The following is a 17,933-nucleotide window of genomic DNA, read 5'->3' as shown; positions in this document are numbered from 1 at the left end:
AGTAAAACATTAAAACCTATGTAATAGTCATAGAAATGGACTGTAATTCATTTGGCTTTTCTCATATTAATAGAATTGTTTCGATTTAAAGAGCTTTGTTACTAACTTCATAAAAACATAGCGAATGAGGTGGTGTTTGAATATTTTTCCCTATTTTCAGTGTTTCATTTTTAAGATTTAAAAAATTATGCAAGTTTTAATGGCATGTTCAAGTAATATTTGTGTTAAAGGGATGGTGGGTACAAAGGGTTATCACTGTCTTGATGGTTACTTGGCTACATACAGCCAGAAAACGAATTCTCACCCGTGTGATTTCTTGGACGCCCCATATGAGGATAATCTCAGTGGAAGAAAAAAAAAAAAAGAAGAAGAAATAGTTTCACTCGTTATTATTTTAGGAAGATGTCAAGGGGAGAGACCAGAGATTTGAGCCAGACCTTATGGGAGCCTGTATGCTGAGAGGACCCTATGGTCCAGAATGTGTCTCCAGCCTCAGGGGTGGACAGCAACTTCTTCAATCCACTCTGAGATGATCCGCTTCAGGGAGCTGATTTGTGGTAGGAACCATAACTCTCAAGAGGCTTGTTGATAAACAGAATAGTAGCTTCCTAGTTTACATAGGCAAGATCCCCATGAAACAGGAGCAGGGGGTGGGGCTTTGACCCTTCTGCCCTGTTCACATTTTCAATTCGTATTCACCATTCCTCAGGCTTAGTTGTCCTCTGTTGCGTTTCCAGGGCTGATTATTTGCTTAGGAAAATTCTTTAACCTTGGTTATAGCTCACAAGAGCGTATTTGTCTCATTTCCCCAAGGCTTAAGTTTTTGCATCAGAGGGAAAGATGGGGCTCCCCATAGTACAGTAGAAAGAGTCAGATTGGCCTTTGTGTCTTCCTTTGACTTTCTTCAGAAATGAGTCATGTGACAAGTTGGGTAGCCTTCTAGAACACGAGACTTTGCATCTGAAAATGGGGATGTCACTAACTGGACAAGGACCCAACCCTGTTGATTTCTCGCCTTCATTTTGTAAATATTACCAGGGTGTTCTTTAAGGCAGTATTTTAGTGCCGAGTTTTTGCTATTCCTTAGTTAATAATAACAGAGTGGATCTGTGTTACCTGTTATCATCCAACTCCTCATAATTACATGGAATATCCTAAAGGAAAGTTAGCAAAGTGGGTATCTTCTGGCCTTGCCCACTTTTATCCATTGTTCTCTAAAGAAAACCTCTTGCTGAACCCCAGAATTTTATCTCAATGGAAAGAAAATGTTCATCTGTAGCATTTTTAAAATTGATATTTAAGTATTTCTGAATACTCTGCTGTATGTTCTATCCTGCAAGATTTCCTCTCCACTAACTAGGAAATCCTTAAGTGGTTCCCAGACTCACACTTGGCTACTACATGAATCACAAATATAGTTTGGTTCCCTTTTTGCGAATTCCATTAGGTCATAAGCAGGTCGGCCATCAGGCCCTGAGGCCATAGCTCATGGCTTTGGTGCAGGTCACTTCCTGTCCTGGCAGGTGTGCCAACCCTGGTCTCCATGCATCTCCCCCCACCCCATGCCAGATGCCTGCAAAGCCATAGCCCAGAGTTCTGTACTCAGGTCATCTGTTTAGGCCCACACTTGATTTCTGACCAGACCCATCTCATTTTGCAGACAGTATCTTAAAATGGGATACCTCAAACCCTGAGGTATCTGTTGGACTGTTTGATAAGCAGTTACAAATGCTTTAGGGCCCGTTCTGAGCTGCTTGCTCAGGAATTCTGAGCTTAAGGGTATGTCATTGAAATAAAGCGTTAAAATGAGAAGGTCTTAAAAGTAACTGTCTTTAGTCACTTGGCTCTTTGTTGTTGTTAAAATACTCAGTATATTGTTAGTTCTGGTAAGCTGGTAAACAGTGTGGCAAAGCTTTATAAGTCAGTTACCTTACCAATTTCTAATTCAGCTTTAATAACCAGCATCTACTTCTAGAACATATATTTATGCTTTTTTAGTGGAAAATGAAACAAATAGAATGAAGCATGTTTTTCTAACTTCCTTTGTAATTTAAATCCTGAGGTTTGGAAATTGTTTTCTTTTTATGGTTGTTGAATTTTTAGAAGAGTAGGAATTTGGAGTTTTTTTTGGAATACTTTTATTTCTACTTAATAAGCAGCATATTTGACCTTCTAAGTATAGTTCTTGTGTTTCTCTAAGTACAATAAAACATGAAGGCAGTTCCAGTTTGCTCTAATGTGCAAGATTATTGAGAAACTGGCTTTTATTCCTTTTCCATACATCTGGTACTTGCATTTTATCAAAAACCCAGATACCCGGGTTCTGTACCACTGACACCATGCTCTTTCTGTGGGTTGGCCCAGAAAAGAAAAAAAAAAAAAAAGGCAAAGTGCTATGTTGATGGTATCCTGCCACCCCTCCCTCAGCCTCAGCCTCCCTGGCATGGAGGCCACATTGGATCCCCAAGTTGTTTATGGAATCTGGAGGCTCAATCCCTGGACTGAGGCTTGACCCGACAAACATTACATCCCTCCGTCAAAAGGCATCTCTGTTCCTCTGAAGGCTGGTGGCCTCTCTTTTATGCTGAGTAAGAATGGAGTGCAAAATGATAGTTGAAGCAGAAAGTAAAGCTCAGCCCAGTGGCCCCCAAAGCGTGCTAAATACTTAAGAGAAACACAATTCACAGCTGGCTGCGTGTTCTTGTCCTTCCCTCATAACAAAGGGGTGGTCTCAGAGTCCTGTTAAATACTGTGATTTAGCTACATGGTTTAAAGCAATATAAAGCATAATTTATTATAATGGACTAGTGTTAAAATAGAATACTAGTATTCCCTAGAATGTAATTATGTAAAAGGCAGGGAACGTGTAGCTCAAGGGCTGACTCTAGACCCCCGGCGTGTTTCCTCTAGCCCTAAGGAAGTGGGATTATTTGTGGGAGCATGAACCCAAAGGCTGTCACCCAGCTTTTCTCTTCCATGGAAACCCACAGGCAGCTGGATCAGCTCCAAGCCGTTTCTATTGACTCTCCCTCCCCACTGTCAGGGCTATCTTCTGGCAAGTGCTCTCTGTCCTCAGCAACCTGGCTCTGAGGTCTTCTAGTACAGAGAACACTCAGTTGTGGAGTGTGGAGGTATTCTCAGTCCTCTCTCAGCAGGGAGACGACCATGTCTGTGAAGTCAGGACCATGGCTTTGTTATCCCCTCACAGAACCCTGTTGGGTGCTGTGCATCTGGAAAGCCCTCGATCTTGTTGAAAGAAGCAGCACAGCCTCTTGGGATGGGAGGGACCTTAAACGGGGTCAGCCATTGCACCACCATCCAGGTTCAGTATTTCTTCTGCAGTGGCCTTAGCAGGTGGCCACTCAGAAGTCTCCAGATGTGAGGAATTTGCCCACTTGGCTTTGCACCACTGCTTCTGAGACTGACTCCTTTTTGCCCTGTACTTCTTTATGACTGGTCGCTCTCCCTTCCCATGAGATTGATGTACCTTCAGAACGAGAATCAATTCTTACTGACTTTCCTTGGTGTAGACAGATGGGCGTATGTTTGAGCCTGTAAATCATTGCAGTGAAACCTGTCATCAGAACAGGAGGCAGCACCAGGCAGAGCTGACAATCCAACAGTTCACATGGGAGGGACACTGCCTTGTCCCCTGGAGGAGCCTTCAGCGGTGGAGCCGGGCTGTGGTGTGTGTGCTGGCCCCCGTGTAGCTTGCCCCTAGCTCCCTCATTTGTGGCCCTTGCTCTTGCTGCCACACCGGGCCTGCGTCTCTGGTCTTTTGCTGTCCTGTGGTTTGTCCCTTCCCGGTGGACATGGGCTGGCAACCTCCTTTGCCCTTCCTGTTCGAATGTGTCTCAGATCAGTGCAATGGCACCAAGGGTGGATTTTTAAGAGCTTTGCGATGAGCAGCATGTTTAGACTTGGAGGAATGGGTGTGTGGCCTCCGCTGTGGCTGTTCCAAGGCTTTGGAGGGTTTTGACTGCATTCCAGATACTTGTGGGCATCAAATTAAATGATTTCTGGATAAATCAGGGTTGATGTAGAAACCTTCTAAAGTAATGTGCTTGTATTACTTTCAAGTCTCTACAGTAATGCTAATAAGGTATTTCTGGGGAGGAGTCCTGCTGGACATACTTGGTGATTAGTTAGGACATGCTTGCAATTAGTACCATGCATTTCCATAAATTCACATTCTGCCCTTTTCTCTAAAGTAGTTTAACTGTTGAACGTGTTTGTTAATTTCACATAGTAAGGCTTCTAAACACACATAAATGTAAACTTAGGCTCAATAGAAGCCTAAAATCATGAATCAAAAGAGTTTGGGATTTTTTTTTTTTTTAATAAAAATACAAAAGAGCTCCAAACAGCCTTTACAACAAAGGAGAAGCAGACATGAATAGACATGTTGAGACCAATAAAAAAAGACTTTGCTAGAAAACCATGGATTTGTTTTTTTTTAAATTAGCCTCATGAGGGAGAATGGCTAGGGGGTTCTGGGTCCCTGGGACTGTGTTGCCCAAGATCTTGTGACCACAGAGATGCTCAGGAAGAACCTTAATGAGAGGGGCACAAGGCGCACCCCCCCCCCCCACTGAGACCAGCTCATGGGAGGAGTGGGGTGGGCACCAGCCAGGATCTTGTCCAGGAAGGCACTGAGAAGGCTTAATCTACTTAATAATAGTCCTCCCACTGAGGAAGTTGCCTGGGCTTGCTAGGTTGTTTTATTTACTTGAAGAACTGTCTACAGTTCTAAACATACAAAGATAGAGCAGTTCATTATGCCTTGCCTTCCCCTTCTGCCCCCAACCTTGTGGTTGAAAAAAATACTCTGGAATTCAGTCTGTTCCTAGTATGGGAGCAGAGGACTGAATGCAGGACTCAAGTTATGCAGGTAAAAACCCTCTAAAGAGTTTAGAGCCCTCTAAAGAATTCCATTTTCAGGGCGGTAAGGACATAACGGTGAGGATGGAAGCCCAACGCACTGCTTGTCTTCAGTATGATTGTGGAGGGGCCCCGGTGAGAAAAGTGCAGGGTGACCCCACTGGCCACTCAGTGTGTGGCGGGACCTTGTGCTGACATGGGGAGTGGAGGGAACAGGCTGGGATGGTAGGTGGGATGAAATGAGCCCATGTGAGATCAAGGGTTCTCTTCTGGCCACCTGAATTTGAGGTGCTTGTTAGCATATGAGTAGCAATGTCAGGGGTCAGGTGGGTGTCAGAGCCCAGGAGTTTGGTCAGGCCTGGGGTGCAACAGTTAGCATTGAGTCATAGATAGAATTTAAAACCAAGAGACTGGATGGACTTACCTAGAGAGAGTGTATGGTAAGAGAAGGAAAAAATGCAGCAGTGAATTCTAAGGCCTTCCCCCACCTAAAGGTTGAGTACCCTAGAAGGAACCAGCAAAGAAGTGGCCGCTCAGGTTGGAGAATGGGGTCAACCATAGTGACAGGGAACTGTTCTTGGAGGGAGCAATTGTGTCATGTGCTGTTGGGGGTTGCAGTGAGCAGAGAAGCAACCATTGGATTTGACAACATGGAGGCCATTGACAACCCTAACAGGAGAAATTTAATTTGCATGATGGTGATAGAAGCCCTATCAGATTGGGTTGAAGAGTCCGTGGGAAGTGAGGAAGTAGAGGCAGGGAATGTGGCAATCCTTTTGAGAAGTCTTCCTATAAAGGGGAGCTGAGAACCAAGGCACTGGCTGGAGAGAGATGTGGAGTCAAGGAGAAGAGAGTTTACTAGGGAAGTATGCCACAGGAGAAAGGGCAAGGGGGTCGAGGTGTTCGCATGACTTTGGGGAAATGACTTGATATGGGTGATGTTTTGATACTATTCACAGTAGGGTGCACGATGCTCCAAGTTCCTTGTGAAATCTACATGTGTCCCTAGTATTTTGATGTGAGCTCTTGCCTCCGGGAGGGCCTGGGTCTTCCTTGGGCTGCAAATGGAGAACCTGGAGCTGATTCTGCATAACCAAGGTGATGGAGTCAAGGGGTCGTGCATTGACTGGTCATTAACTGATTCATTCATTCAGTGAGCAGACATCGCAGAGCTCACTCCATGCCAAATGCAGTTCTGGGTCCTGCAGACAGGACACGATGCAGATCAGCCCCCCTCCCCTTGGAAGTGTTACTGTCTATGGGGGCAGGGCATTGCCAAGCAAATGGCTGGGGCTGGGATGGTAGCCCAGAGCAGGCTCCTTATTTCTTAGGTGCATGATTTGAACCCATTTCCAGGAGAGAGTTGGTGGGTGAGTTCCTTTAGAAGGGGGTTCTTGGAAGGCGGGACTCAGGGAAGGAGACTATGGGTAATGAGTTGCAGTAGCAGCACCTGGGGGGATGGGGCAGGAGGTGACCTGATAACCCCCCTACACAGGTAGCCCCCAGCTAGCGAAGCTTCAGCTGGGAGGCTTGGGAATTTCTCTGGGTGGGTAACCTGTGGCCTGTGTGATGGAAGGCCCCTGGGCTATGGGTGGCTCCTCACAAAGGCTGTGTCCTGGGCCCAGCAGGACGGGGCTTGGTTCAGATTCCTGCTTGCCTCAGCTCAGTGGTGTGGCTTTGGGCAAGTCCTTTACCTTGCTGTGCTTGCTTCCTTACTGGAAAAACGAGAATTGTGATGGTTCCTACCTCATAGTGCTCTAGTCTGGATAAAATGAAGCAACCGACGTGGCAAGTGCTACCTTGTTTGTTGAGAGATGACAGGGTGTGAGCTCTGGAGCCAGAGGCCCTGGGTTCGAAATCTGGTTCTATTTCTGGCTGTGGGCGGGATAGTTGGAGCCTCAGCTTCCTGATCTGTGCAGTGAAGATAATACTAATTCCTGCTTCTGAGGCATCCGGCAAAGGAATCTGTGTACTCACGGAGAAGAGTTCCCCAGGCCAAAGCAAGCATGGGGGCCAGCCTGCCTTCAGGTGCACGCAGACCGTCCACAGCTGCATGATGCTTTTCTCTTTTCTGGGTAGTTCCGGCTGGTGGTGAAGACAGCCCTGAAGCTGCTGCTCGTCTTTGTGGAGTACTCCGAATCAAATGCACCTCTTCTGATCCAGGCTGTCTCTGCTGTGGACACAAAAAGGGGTAAGCGGTCTGCACCCACTATTACAGCAAGGTGGACATGTCGGCTGGAGGGGGGCTCCCGTTTTTAACACGTTCGAAACAGAATTCCCTTTGTGCAGACTCCCTGCTGTTGGAAACTTATTTTTTAGAATTGTAAGTACACAAAGATCAGGGATGGAACATGGTTTAACAGTGCAAAGAACAGGGGCGCCCGGGTGGCTCAGTTGTTAAGTGTCTGCCTTCGGCTCAGCTCATGATCTCAGGGTCCTGGGATCGAGCCCCGCATCGGGCTCCCTGCTCAGCGGGGAGCCTGCTTCTCCCTCTCCCACTTCCCCTGCTTGTGTTCCCTCTCTCGCTGTGTCTCTCTCTGTCAAATAAATAAATAGAATCTTACAAAAACAAAAACAGTGCAAAGAACAGCACTCATAGGCTTACCCAGGTCAGGTCAGACCCTGAGCTTACGTTTATGCCCTGTCCCTAGCCCCCTCCACTGAACCCAGAGAACCAGCTCCTTCTCCCCTTTCCCATTTTGTCCCGGTCACTGTGGCTCTTTTCTCTACTCTTCTCACACACGCTTTATTGGCTCTGACCCTTAGGTGTTCCTTGAATGTTCTCCATTCCTTCCCTCTAATCTCATACCCCTCTACTGGGGGCCCTCTCCAACCTTCACCTGGCATCCCTCACCTCCCCAAAGTGCTACCCTCACCTCTGCTATCGGCAGATTCTTCTGAAACACAAATTTGGTCACATTGGTTCCCTGCCAGTGGCTTCCCAGTGCCTACAGAATTAGGTCCAAACCCTGCAATTGACCCTTCACCATCCAGCCCCTGTCCACCTGCCACCCCCACCTCCCACCTGGCCTGCACTGCCCCTTCCCTAGCTTGGGTCAATCACATGCACTGTGAGCCCTGAATGTCCCCTTCTCTGCTGTGTTGTTGTCATTGATGCTTCCCACGAGCGTGTGCCCCGCTGGAGGGCGGCAGGGTCTTTGGCTCTCCTCTTGGTGTCCCAGCGCCTGGCTGGCCCACGGCAGGCAGGCCTTCCATACAGGCCTTTGGATTTGGTTTAGTGTGTAACATGCTGTGGCCCCTATGATATTGTGAAGCCTGAAGCTAAAATGTTAGGAGCTTTTGGTTTTGTCCTTTTAAAAAAATTTAGGGGTTTGTTCTCCAGTAGGATGTTATCATTACCACTATCCTCCCCACAAAGACCCAAAGAAGAACCAAAACTTGATAACATTTTTTTTTTCTTTTTATAACACTAATACTCTGTAGAAAATTGGGGAAAAAAGTATAAAGGAAGACCATAACAAATCATCTCTAATCTCAGCAGGCAGAAATAATTGTTAACACGTTGGTATATTGGTATATTTCATTACAGTTTCACGTATGTGTTTCTGTGCTTATGCACAAAACAGCCCAGATACAACTGTCAAAAACAAGGGGCCTAGATAGCATTCTTTGATTCAAACCATTTGTATCTCTGACTCAGCATTGCACTGAGACCCACCTTCTAGTGCTGAATCCAAAGGTGAAAGAAAGTAGCTCACTGGTTACTTCGACAGTTTGCATGTAAGTTAATGAAAGCCACCCTGGGCCATAAATTGAGCTCTCATACGTTGCCCATGAATGCACAGGCAGATGTCAGCACCAGGCATGGTGGATCGCAGGCTGGAGGTAACTCTAGGCTTGTGCCTGAGGGGTGGGGAGTTGTGAGAGAGACACCCCCTCGTGTGTGGACAGGGGCCTTGAATCTGGAAGATGGATTGCAGACCAGGGCAGGCCTGTGTGTTTCTTTCTACCACAGCATGTTTCCATCTGGTGCCACATTTTAAATCTCTTATGGCCAAGAGCAGATTATGGGGCCAGCTGAGAATCCTTAATGAAGACAGCCAGTTCCTCAGAAACCAGGGTTTGTGTTTCCAAGGCCAATTAATGAAGTTTAGGGCCAAAGGTGAGTATATGGGAAGACAGAGGCAGACCATTTTATTGGTCCTTGGAGAGGTCATACTCCATCCCCCAACTCTGGGGATTACTTGAGGACAGTTGATGGACTTCTTGTTTTCCTGTCCTAAATTTCGGGTAACCCATGGGCCCTTCTCATGGGGGCTGCATTTAAGGGATAAGCCTTCTCACGGCCTTGGGGTCCTCCTTTGGCTTATTGAGTTGGGAGTTTAGAATCTCCCTCCTTGGACTTCACAGTCTATAAAGGGTGTGGTTTTTTTTTTTTTTTTGGTGGGGGGCTTGGTTAGAGGAGTGATCCTGAGATAACCCAGGACTTGGTACCCACATCTGAGACTCCATCGACCAGCTCAGCCAGAGGCTCTCTGCCATCTTCAGTGTCTCTCCCAAGACAAAACGATGGCCATCTTTTCCCAATTTGTTAAAAAAAAAAAAAGGTAGCTAATGGATTGTTTTCTCAACTTGATGGCTTTGCCTATAAAATTTCTTAACTTCTTGGCAGCTACTGCATCTGTCTGCTACTGAGTGCTAGGCAGCTGAATAAAAAGCAGCACTAATGGAAAAACTCAGACATAGCCTATCATGTGGTTCAATAGCATGTTTCTCTGTGGACATGTGTGGTCTTGGCTGTGATTTTATAATGCATACATATAACATCATCCTATTTTACTGCTAAATTGTTCCTGAGCCCTATGATGGATTTAAATATCTAAATATGTCATGGTGCTCTGCAGAGAGCACCGTGACGCCCAGGTGGGTTTCCACCTGGCTGGTTTAGAAGCAGCTCTTCATTTCCCTCTAGCTGGGTGAAGGGCTAGAGAGAGGTGCCAGAGGTGACTGAGGGCCAACGGAGCATGTCCGTTGGTGTACAAGTTTATAAATAAGCCATAAATTTTACTCCTCAAAGTGGCTTCAGATCCATTCCTCTGTGGGCTAGGGTAGAGAATGGGCATGCTGAAGTATAGATCTGGGTTTTTTGTTTTTTTTTTTTTTAAAGATTATTTATTTATTTATTTGACAGAGAGAGACACAGTGAGAGAGGGAATACAAGCAAGGGGAGTGGGAGAGGGAGAAGCAGGCTTCCCGCTGAGCAGGGAGCCTGATACGGGACTCGATCCCAGGACCCTGGGATCATGACCTGAGCTGAAGGCAGACGCTTAACGACTGAGCCACCCAGGTGCCCCAGGGTTTTGTTTTTTTTTTTTTAATAGAAAGGAATTCTTTTGGATGATGAAAACTGTCAGATTTAAATAATCAGCAAAGAAAACCAACAAATAAGGTAGGAGTCCTCTAAAATGACCACCACCTACAGCGGATGAAGTCCAGAACAAATTGGTCTGGTTGCTTTATAAAGACCATGCAGGCTGCACAGGGGTTACCCAGAAGGGTGCGTTCTGTGAGTGTGGATGGTTTGCCCTTTTGCCAGGAGTGGGCCAGCTGGGGTGGAGTGGAGCAGGGACAGAAGCTCAGGGCTCTAAGTCCATCATAGGGACTAATAACTACGAATTAAGTAACATGAAATATGCCCCCTCTGAGCCAGGCGGTCGGCCCGTTTGCTCAGGGGCTGGAATGGAGAGGTGGACCGGCACTAGTGTCCTGAGAGTGGCCCAGCATCCGAGCTCCTGCTCCGTCACCTCTTTCCTGGCGTCTTCGGGTCACTTTCCCATCCTGGTGGCCAGGGTGTGCCAGGAAGAGAGAAGGGCCGCGAGTGTGGACAGGCACCTGTGAGAGGGCCTGGCTCTGTCATCTTGCCATCAACAGAGGCTCCCTTTCATTGAGACTGTCCCTGTGGGGGTTGGCAGGAAACTGGTTGAGAACCGAACCCTCTGCTCCCCTGGAGAGGTGCCCTTCCCCCTGACAGAATGGGTCTGCCTCTCAGAGAGAGGGTGGGGCTGGTGACCAGACTGGGGAATTTATTTTGAAATTTCAGTCATAAATCTTGAGTCGGCACTTGGGTCAGCAAGTGCTTTTGGGGTCAGCACTGCTTTTGGAGAAGTTCCATTTTCACTGGGATGTGAGGTAATGAGCTCTGACATCATTCCTAAACGTGTTGATCACACATGATAGACAAGGGAGGCAAATCCAGCCATCCTTTGAAGCTATCCCGTCTCTGACTTCTGCTCGAGGATACAGTGATCTGTGCAGCGCTCCCAGAGCATGGTGGAAGTTAGGTGATGAAACTCCAGCTCTGTTTCCATGGTTATCTATAGCAGAAGGATGCATAAGTGCGTCTGACAGTCACGTAGAAAGACATGAAACATGCTGCCCTTCTGATGGAGTGTTAGATCACCCCGTGTACGAGGCCTTGGGCTAAATATCTTTCTCTCTTTTTTTTTTAAGATTTTATTTATTTGACAGCGAGAGAGGGAACACAAGCAGCGGGAGTGGGAAAGGGAGAAGCAGGCTTCCCGCAGAGCAGGGAGCCCGATGCGAGGCTCGATCCCAGGACCCTGGGACCATGACCTGAGCCAAAGGCAGACGCTTAACGACTGAGCCACCCAGGCGCCCTATTATTATTTTTTTAAAAGATTTTATTTATTTGACAGAGAGAGATACAGCGAGAGAGGGAACACAAGCAGGGGGAGTGGGAGAGGGAGAAGCAGGCTTCCCGCAGAGCAGGGAGCCCGATGCGGGGCTCGATCCCAGGACCCCGGGATCATGACCTGAGCTGAAGGCAGACGCTTAACGACTGAGCCACCCAGGCGCCCCGGGCTAAATATCTTTCTTTGGAGGGGAGCAGTTACCACAGAGACCTAGGAGGAAGGTCAGAGGGAGAACGCATTGAGTCCTGTCTGGTGCGCTTGCTTCTTCTGGGTTGAGAGAGAGGCCCTGCGGTTTGGCAGGAAGAGGGGACCTGCCTGGGAGCGTGTAGAAGCCGGTTGGGTAAGCCTGGGTGTCACACAGCCACCCGCCACCATGACAATTACAGCTACTGACATTCAAGCGCCTGTTACGTACCGGACACTGTGCCAAGTATTTTTCATACAAAACTCATTTATTCAATAAATATTTAAATGCCAACTATGTGCTTGAAACATCAGAGGAAAAACGGGCTCTCCTGGAGGCTCTACTCACAGAGCCAGTGTCTGGGGGTGGAGCTGGAGACAGACAGAAGGTCATGATTCAGGAAATTATTGTCTCCTCATGTACTTCATGAGCGCTGGGGCAAAGAGACAAAGTGCTTTATCTCCCTGACACCTCCCGGGATTCTCCAAGGTTGACACGGTCACTCCTATGTAGATGCATTTCCTGAGCCCCTGTTCATTCCAGTTCTTTGGGGCGTCAGGTCATATGGTTTATGATTCTAATACAGGACCCACCCCCCTACACACACACACGGATTCACACACCCGCACACACACACACACACTGTATGGAGCAAGCGGAGGTTGGGGGGTGGGGTTGACCTGGACCATTTAGTTGCAGCAGGTGCAGCTCCTGGGCAAGTTGAGCAGCTGGTGCTTCCCATGGGCCAGCTTGAGCACTGCCAAGGCTGTTTGCACCAAAATGTTTCCTCCCCTTCACCTTCTTGCTTTTAAATGTTTCCCATTTTCTGGTCCCAAAACAATCAAAGAAGAGTAAACATTCATCTCAACAGTGCAGGAATATATGCAAGTTTCCCGGCTTTGAAATCTTTAAAAGGTAATCAGATATCACAGCTGTAGAACACATTTTTCAATTAAATTAAGCCAGTGTTTGAGTGTGTTCATTATAAAGGATTAAATGGTGTGCACACGAGTATGTCTGTGAGAGAGAGGAGATGGTCTGGCTACACTTCCCTCTCTCAGGAAAACCCACCTTTGCTTCTTGACCTTTCCTTCCCCGGGCCCTGTTTGGCATCTTTGGCTCCAAAGTATGCAACCAGAAAGCTGTCTGGGCCCATTAGCACCATTGGAAATGCTTTTCAGCGTTATCTCCTGCAGTCTCCCTCGTAACCATACGTGGATAACCCACTAGAACCCGTGTTTTATGCTGAGGTTGGGTGCGGAGTGTGAATAATACCAGTTGCGCTTGTCCTAAACATAGCAGAAGTAGGGCACCTGGGTGGCTCAGTTGGTTAAGCGACTGCCTTCGGCTCAGGTCATGATCCTGGAGTCCCGGGATTGAGTCCCACATCAGGCTCCCTGCTCAGCAGGGAGTCTGCTTCTCCCTCTGACCCTCCTCCCTCTCATGTTCTCTGTTTCTCATTCTCTCTCTCGCAAATAAATAAAATCTTAAACAAACAAACAAACAAACAAACAAAAAAAACATAGCAGAAGTACTTGGAGTGCTCGAACTGCACCTGACAGTGAGACTCAAGATCTACTGACCACATGGACTGTCATGAGGGCAGAAAGAGTTCCTTTGCTGGGGTTTGAAGAACAGGTGTGGATTTCAGAACAGTTTGATGGTAAATATCAGCCAGGAGGTATGTCAGCAGTTAGCAGGCAAAGGATCCTGTGTTTGTGTTTGGAGTTAGAAAGGGTTAGAGAAGCTTGCCTAGTTCTGACCAACTGGGCAATTTTGCCCAAGGAGAGGCTTTCTGTTTGCTAGCTAGGAGAGCCCGCAGACCTCTATATTAAACTATATGTGTTTTCTTAACATCATATAGTAGGTCCCTGTGCCTTTTTAAAATTCTCCTGACCTCCTTCCTTCTCTTACTGTGTGCATTTGTCCTCTGGCTCTTTTAAAAGTGCTCCAGCCTGGGTACCTGGGTGGCTTAGATGGTTGGGCGTCTGCCTTAGGCTCCGGTCATGATCTCCAGGTCCTAAGATCGAGCCCCACCTCGGGCTCCTGGCTCAGTGGGAGTCTGCTTCTGCCTCTCCCTCTCCCCCTTCTTGTACACTCTCTCTCTCACTCAAATAAATGAATAAAATCTTAAAAAACTTCCAGCTTAACCCACTTTATGCCCTCTCAAAGATCTCCGCTTACTATTCAGACCTGTTATGTGCCAGACACTGTGCTAAGAACAAGGAAATAAGAACGAGATCACTGCGGTCCTTGGGGAGCTTTGTTCTCAAGGCCAGCAGATCAGCTCTGACATAACTCATTCAAGAACCTGCATTTGGAAGCCACTGATTTTACAGTATTTCGGAATTTACTCTTATCAGCAAAAATAAGCACTGTCCCTTTGCGATCTTTATAGAGAGAGCAGGAAGGAGCTTCATGTCCATTCCGCCATGCCAAGGGAGAGGCAATATTTCCACTTCAAATGTTTATCTCAGACGTAGGAAATCGTGTCCAGGTTTTGTATCCCCTTTGTGACCTTGGCCTTGGCATGGCAGTCCTGAATGTGCTGGGTTTTCCTGCCCTCTCTTCACCAAGAACCCGGTTCTTTGTACCCTGTTGATACTTAAGCAGTATTTGTGCCTGGATTGAATAGAGGTAATATACCTCTGTTCTTGAAATGTTTGCTAACAGAGGTTTCACTGGTATTTCTTGAAGTCTACTGTTTGAGCGAATGTAAAGATCTCCCACGTCCCCCTTCCTTGCAGGAGATCAGAGCATAACATGCTGGTGGACATACAGAGAGTATTTATCAAGTGTTTCCATGCTCAGAGAGCGAAATGCATATGAATGGATTTTTTCAAATTACAGATTTAATATAAAGGGAACTTTGAAGCAAATCTATAGCCATGCTGACAATAGAGAGTATACATTTTCAAGTGGATGAGAATGACGTGGCTTATTATTGCCAAATTAGAAGCATGTTGACGTCCACCCTAAGGATAGTGTTATGCTTTGAAATTTGGTGACTGAAAGACACTGCCATCGTTGGGTGATAAATCTTTGGATAAACTGTGATATGAGTTGGATAAGAAGCATTGACTTGTTGTTTCTAATGATTTTTTCTTTACTCCTAGGAGTCAAACCCTGGTCAAATATCATGGAAATCCTGGAGGAAAAAGATGGGGTCGACACAGAGCTGCTGGTTTATGCGATGACTTTAGTGAACAAGGTTGGTTGATGATCGTTAAGGGTTGAATTATGTCCCCTTAACAGATATGTTGAAGTCTTAAGCGCTATGAATATCTGTGAATGTGACCTAGTTTAGAAATAGGGTCTTCACAGATATAATCAAGGTAAGATGAGTTCATTAAGGTGGGCTGTAATCCCACATGACTGGTGTCCTTAGAAGAAGAGGAAAAGAGACACACAGAGAGGGAAGATGATGTATGCACATGTATTTGAGGAAGACAGCTGTGTGAAGACCAAGGCAGAGATTGGAGTGATACATCTGTTAGCCAAGGAATGCCAAGGATTGCCAACAGCCAATGTAGGATGAGGCAGAGAAGGATCCTCCTCTAGAGCCTTCAGACAGAGCATGGCCCCGCTGACACTTTGCTGTCAGACTTCTCGTCTCCCAAACTGTGAGGAAGTACATTTCGGCTGGCTTAACCAGAGAGATGACAGTGAGAATGATTACTTTTCCGATCAGGATGTCCCCTTAAAAACATTTTTCCTTAAGAATATAATTTAGCAAGTTTTGCGGCTCCTGGGAGGCTCAGTCGGTTAAAGATCCGACTCTTGGTTTCTGCTCAGGTCATGGTCTCACGGTCATGGGATCGAGCCTCGTGTCGGGCTCCATGCTCAGCACAAAGTCTACTTAAGATTCTCTCTCTCTCTCTCTCTCTCTCTCTCCCCCCCCTCCCTCTCTCCTTCTCTCCCTCTCTCCCTCTCCCTCTGCCCTCCCCTTGCTCATGTGTGCTTGCTCTTTTCCTCTCTCTCTCAAATAATTTTTTTAAAAAGAATATAAATCCGCAAGTTTTACCCTACGAAAATAGCTTACAGTCCAGGAGAAATGAAGGCACTCTTGTTCCACCGCTTATTGAATTCTGACTGCTGGGGGCGGGTCCCATCCTCCTTTTATGAAGGTGATATCACCCTTGTGCTCTCCTCCCTCCCAGCCCATCCCTCCTGGTCACCAGCTTGGAGGGCAGTAGTCGTCTTAAGGATCCTTCCCTGGAGAGGGTGCTGACCCCATGCTGCCCTGGGACAGCCCACTCTTGGGACCGCAGTCCCTTTCTCCTTAAAACTGCGGTTGGAGGGGGGTATGTCCTTCAGATGGCTCTGCCCTAGACCTCAGGAATCACAGTAACCACCCCATGGTCCTGCCTTTCCTCTGCAGGTGGCTGGGCATAGGCCTACAGTACCAATTGCAGTGATGGGTGGTTCTTCAGAGAAGCTTCAGAATCTCTTCATGAAGTACAACTAGAGAAACATTTCCCCTGATGAACTGGGGACACATTAGTACAAAGCATTATGAGAAGTAATTTCTATTAGATATTAAACGGTTGTGCAAACTCTAAGGATTAAAACAATGCGGTCCTGGCTCTTTCCTCAGCAGACAGATGATGGGGGCAGAGGACCTCTGAGACAGACCTCACCGCACAGGACAACTCCCCCTAGGATTGCTGTCAGTAGGGATGGCTTAGCGTCATTCATGATTGCGGACGGGGGTGTGCTAAATGGAAATAAACAAATACGTCCTTTGACAGATACTGAAATGAATTTCAGACAGGTTAGAGTTCAGCGTAACACATCAGACAGTAGAAAAACGCGAAGTAGAGGTGAAGATTAATTTGTCTCTGGTAGGTGAAGAGTATGTTACTCATCAAACCTGTCAAAAAGAATCCAAAGGGAAGGACTTTTGAAATGTTTCACTGCATAAAACTATAAAAGGATCTTATTTGTAAAATGAAAACCACAAACAAATGCTAAGGGCAAGTGGCAAATTGGGAAATTGCAAACAATAGGGCAGAAAATTATACAATCCTCAATATATTAAGAACCCAGTGGAAACATGAAGGACATTAAAGCTATTAAGATGAAAAGAAATATATAGTAAAACAACAAACATTTTCCCCCCCGGGTCTCATTGGCAGGGATTGCTTTTTAATGAAATGCCATCTGTCGATGAGGACCCACGAAATTCTTCTACAGTCCTGGTGAGGGATGGGCAGTACTTTTCTGTAGGATAACCCTAAGAATTCTATTTATGTTTTCAGATGTCTTTGTGAGTTGATTTTACCTTGCAATTTTAAAGCAATTTTCTGTTGTTGCTTTTTAAGATTAAGGTCATCTATTTCCTGTCGTTTTCAGTCAGTGACATTGTTTTGGAAACCGTGGACTTCAGCAAAAATGGACTTTTCCCTCTTGCCTGGGGTTTTCCATTGTAATGCTACCCATCCTATTGGTGGAGGCAGCGCTGGGCGGTTCTGATGGTCCCCGCAGCGTCCGCGGGTGTGTGTGGGCAGTCTGCTGCCAGTCACTGGCAAGGACCCAGCGCGTGTCACATTCTCCTTGGCATCAGATGGCATTTAATGTCCAGGAATTCCTCGCTTACTCTTTCTCTTCTGGCAGTTCTGTCTCATCTTTTATTAGTTCTGGCTCAGGGGAAGTCGAGGAAGGTCCTATGGACGTTACTCTAAATGTCATCCTTTCCTCAAAAAAGGTCAGATTAACCACTGGCACCCACCCTGGGTTTGTTTTCCTTTGGTGAATGTTAGGCCTGTTTATTGCCCCAGTGAGTAAAATCTTCTGAGATTCCAAACAAAGAAAAAAATAAATTGAAATGTTAATATGGGTCTGGAAAAAATTCAGACTCTGAAATCTGGGCAATTATTATATTGCTTGTCTAAGCTTTCTTTCAACAAAATGAAAGATGGACCAATAACATGGAATTCGAAATATGAACATTTTTATGACAAAACAAGAGTGCTACATTTTAGCCTGCTTAGGGTTCTGAGACTGGCATTTGCTCTCTTTGTTAAACAGGGACATTAATGGGGGGTTTCCAAGGTCCAGACTAATCCCCCCCATTCCTGCTCCTAACCCCTGACCCTGTGTTGTCAGATCTGAAGGAACATCAGAAACTAACCATTTCTCATCCTGCAAGCTGATGTTCTATGATGCACTGTCTTGATCCAGCTGAAATCCCC

At 46.5% G+C, this 17,933-nt stretch overlaps 1 protein-coding gene across 8 annotated transcripts in view; it reads left to right on the top strand.

Annotated features, from left to right (window-relative positions):
* Window positions 1-17,933, top strand: part of FHOD3 (formin homology 2 domain containing 3) — a 455,751-nt gene that overhangs the window by 272,440 nt on the left and 165,378 nt on the right. For all 8 annotated transcript variants that reach the window (XM_034996005.1, XM_034996004.1, XM_034996003.1 and 5 more), the window contains exons 7-8: window positions 6,961-7,072; window positions 14,856-14,950. In XM_034996005.1, coding sequence (XP_034851896.1) covers window positions 6,961-7,072; window positions 14,856-14,950 — 207 coding nt within the window. The remainder of the gene's footprint in view (window positions 1-6,960; window positions 7,073-14,855; window positions 14,951-17,933) is intronic.

This window comes from Mirounga leonina, unplaced genomic scaffold (genome assembly GCF_011800145.1).
Source record: "Mirounga leonina isolate KUSES-001 unplaced genomic scaffold, KU_Mleo_1.0 Mir_93, whole genome shotgun sequence".
Lineage (NCBI taxonomy): Eukaryota > Metazoa > Chordata > Mammalia > Carnivora > Phocidae > Mirounga > Mirounga leonina.
This window is presented reverse-complemented; position numbering and strand designations above follow the sequence as displayed.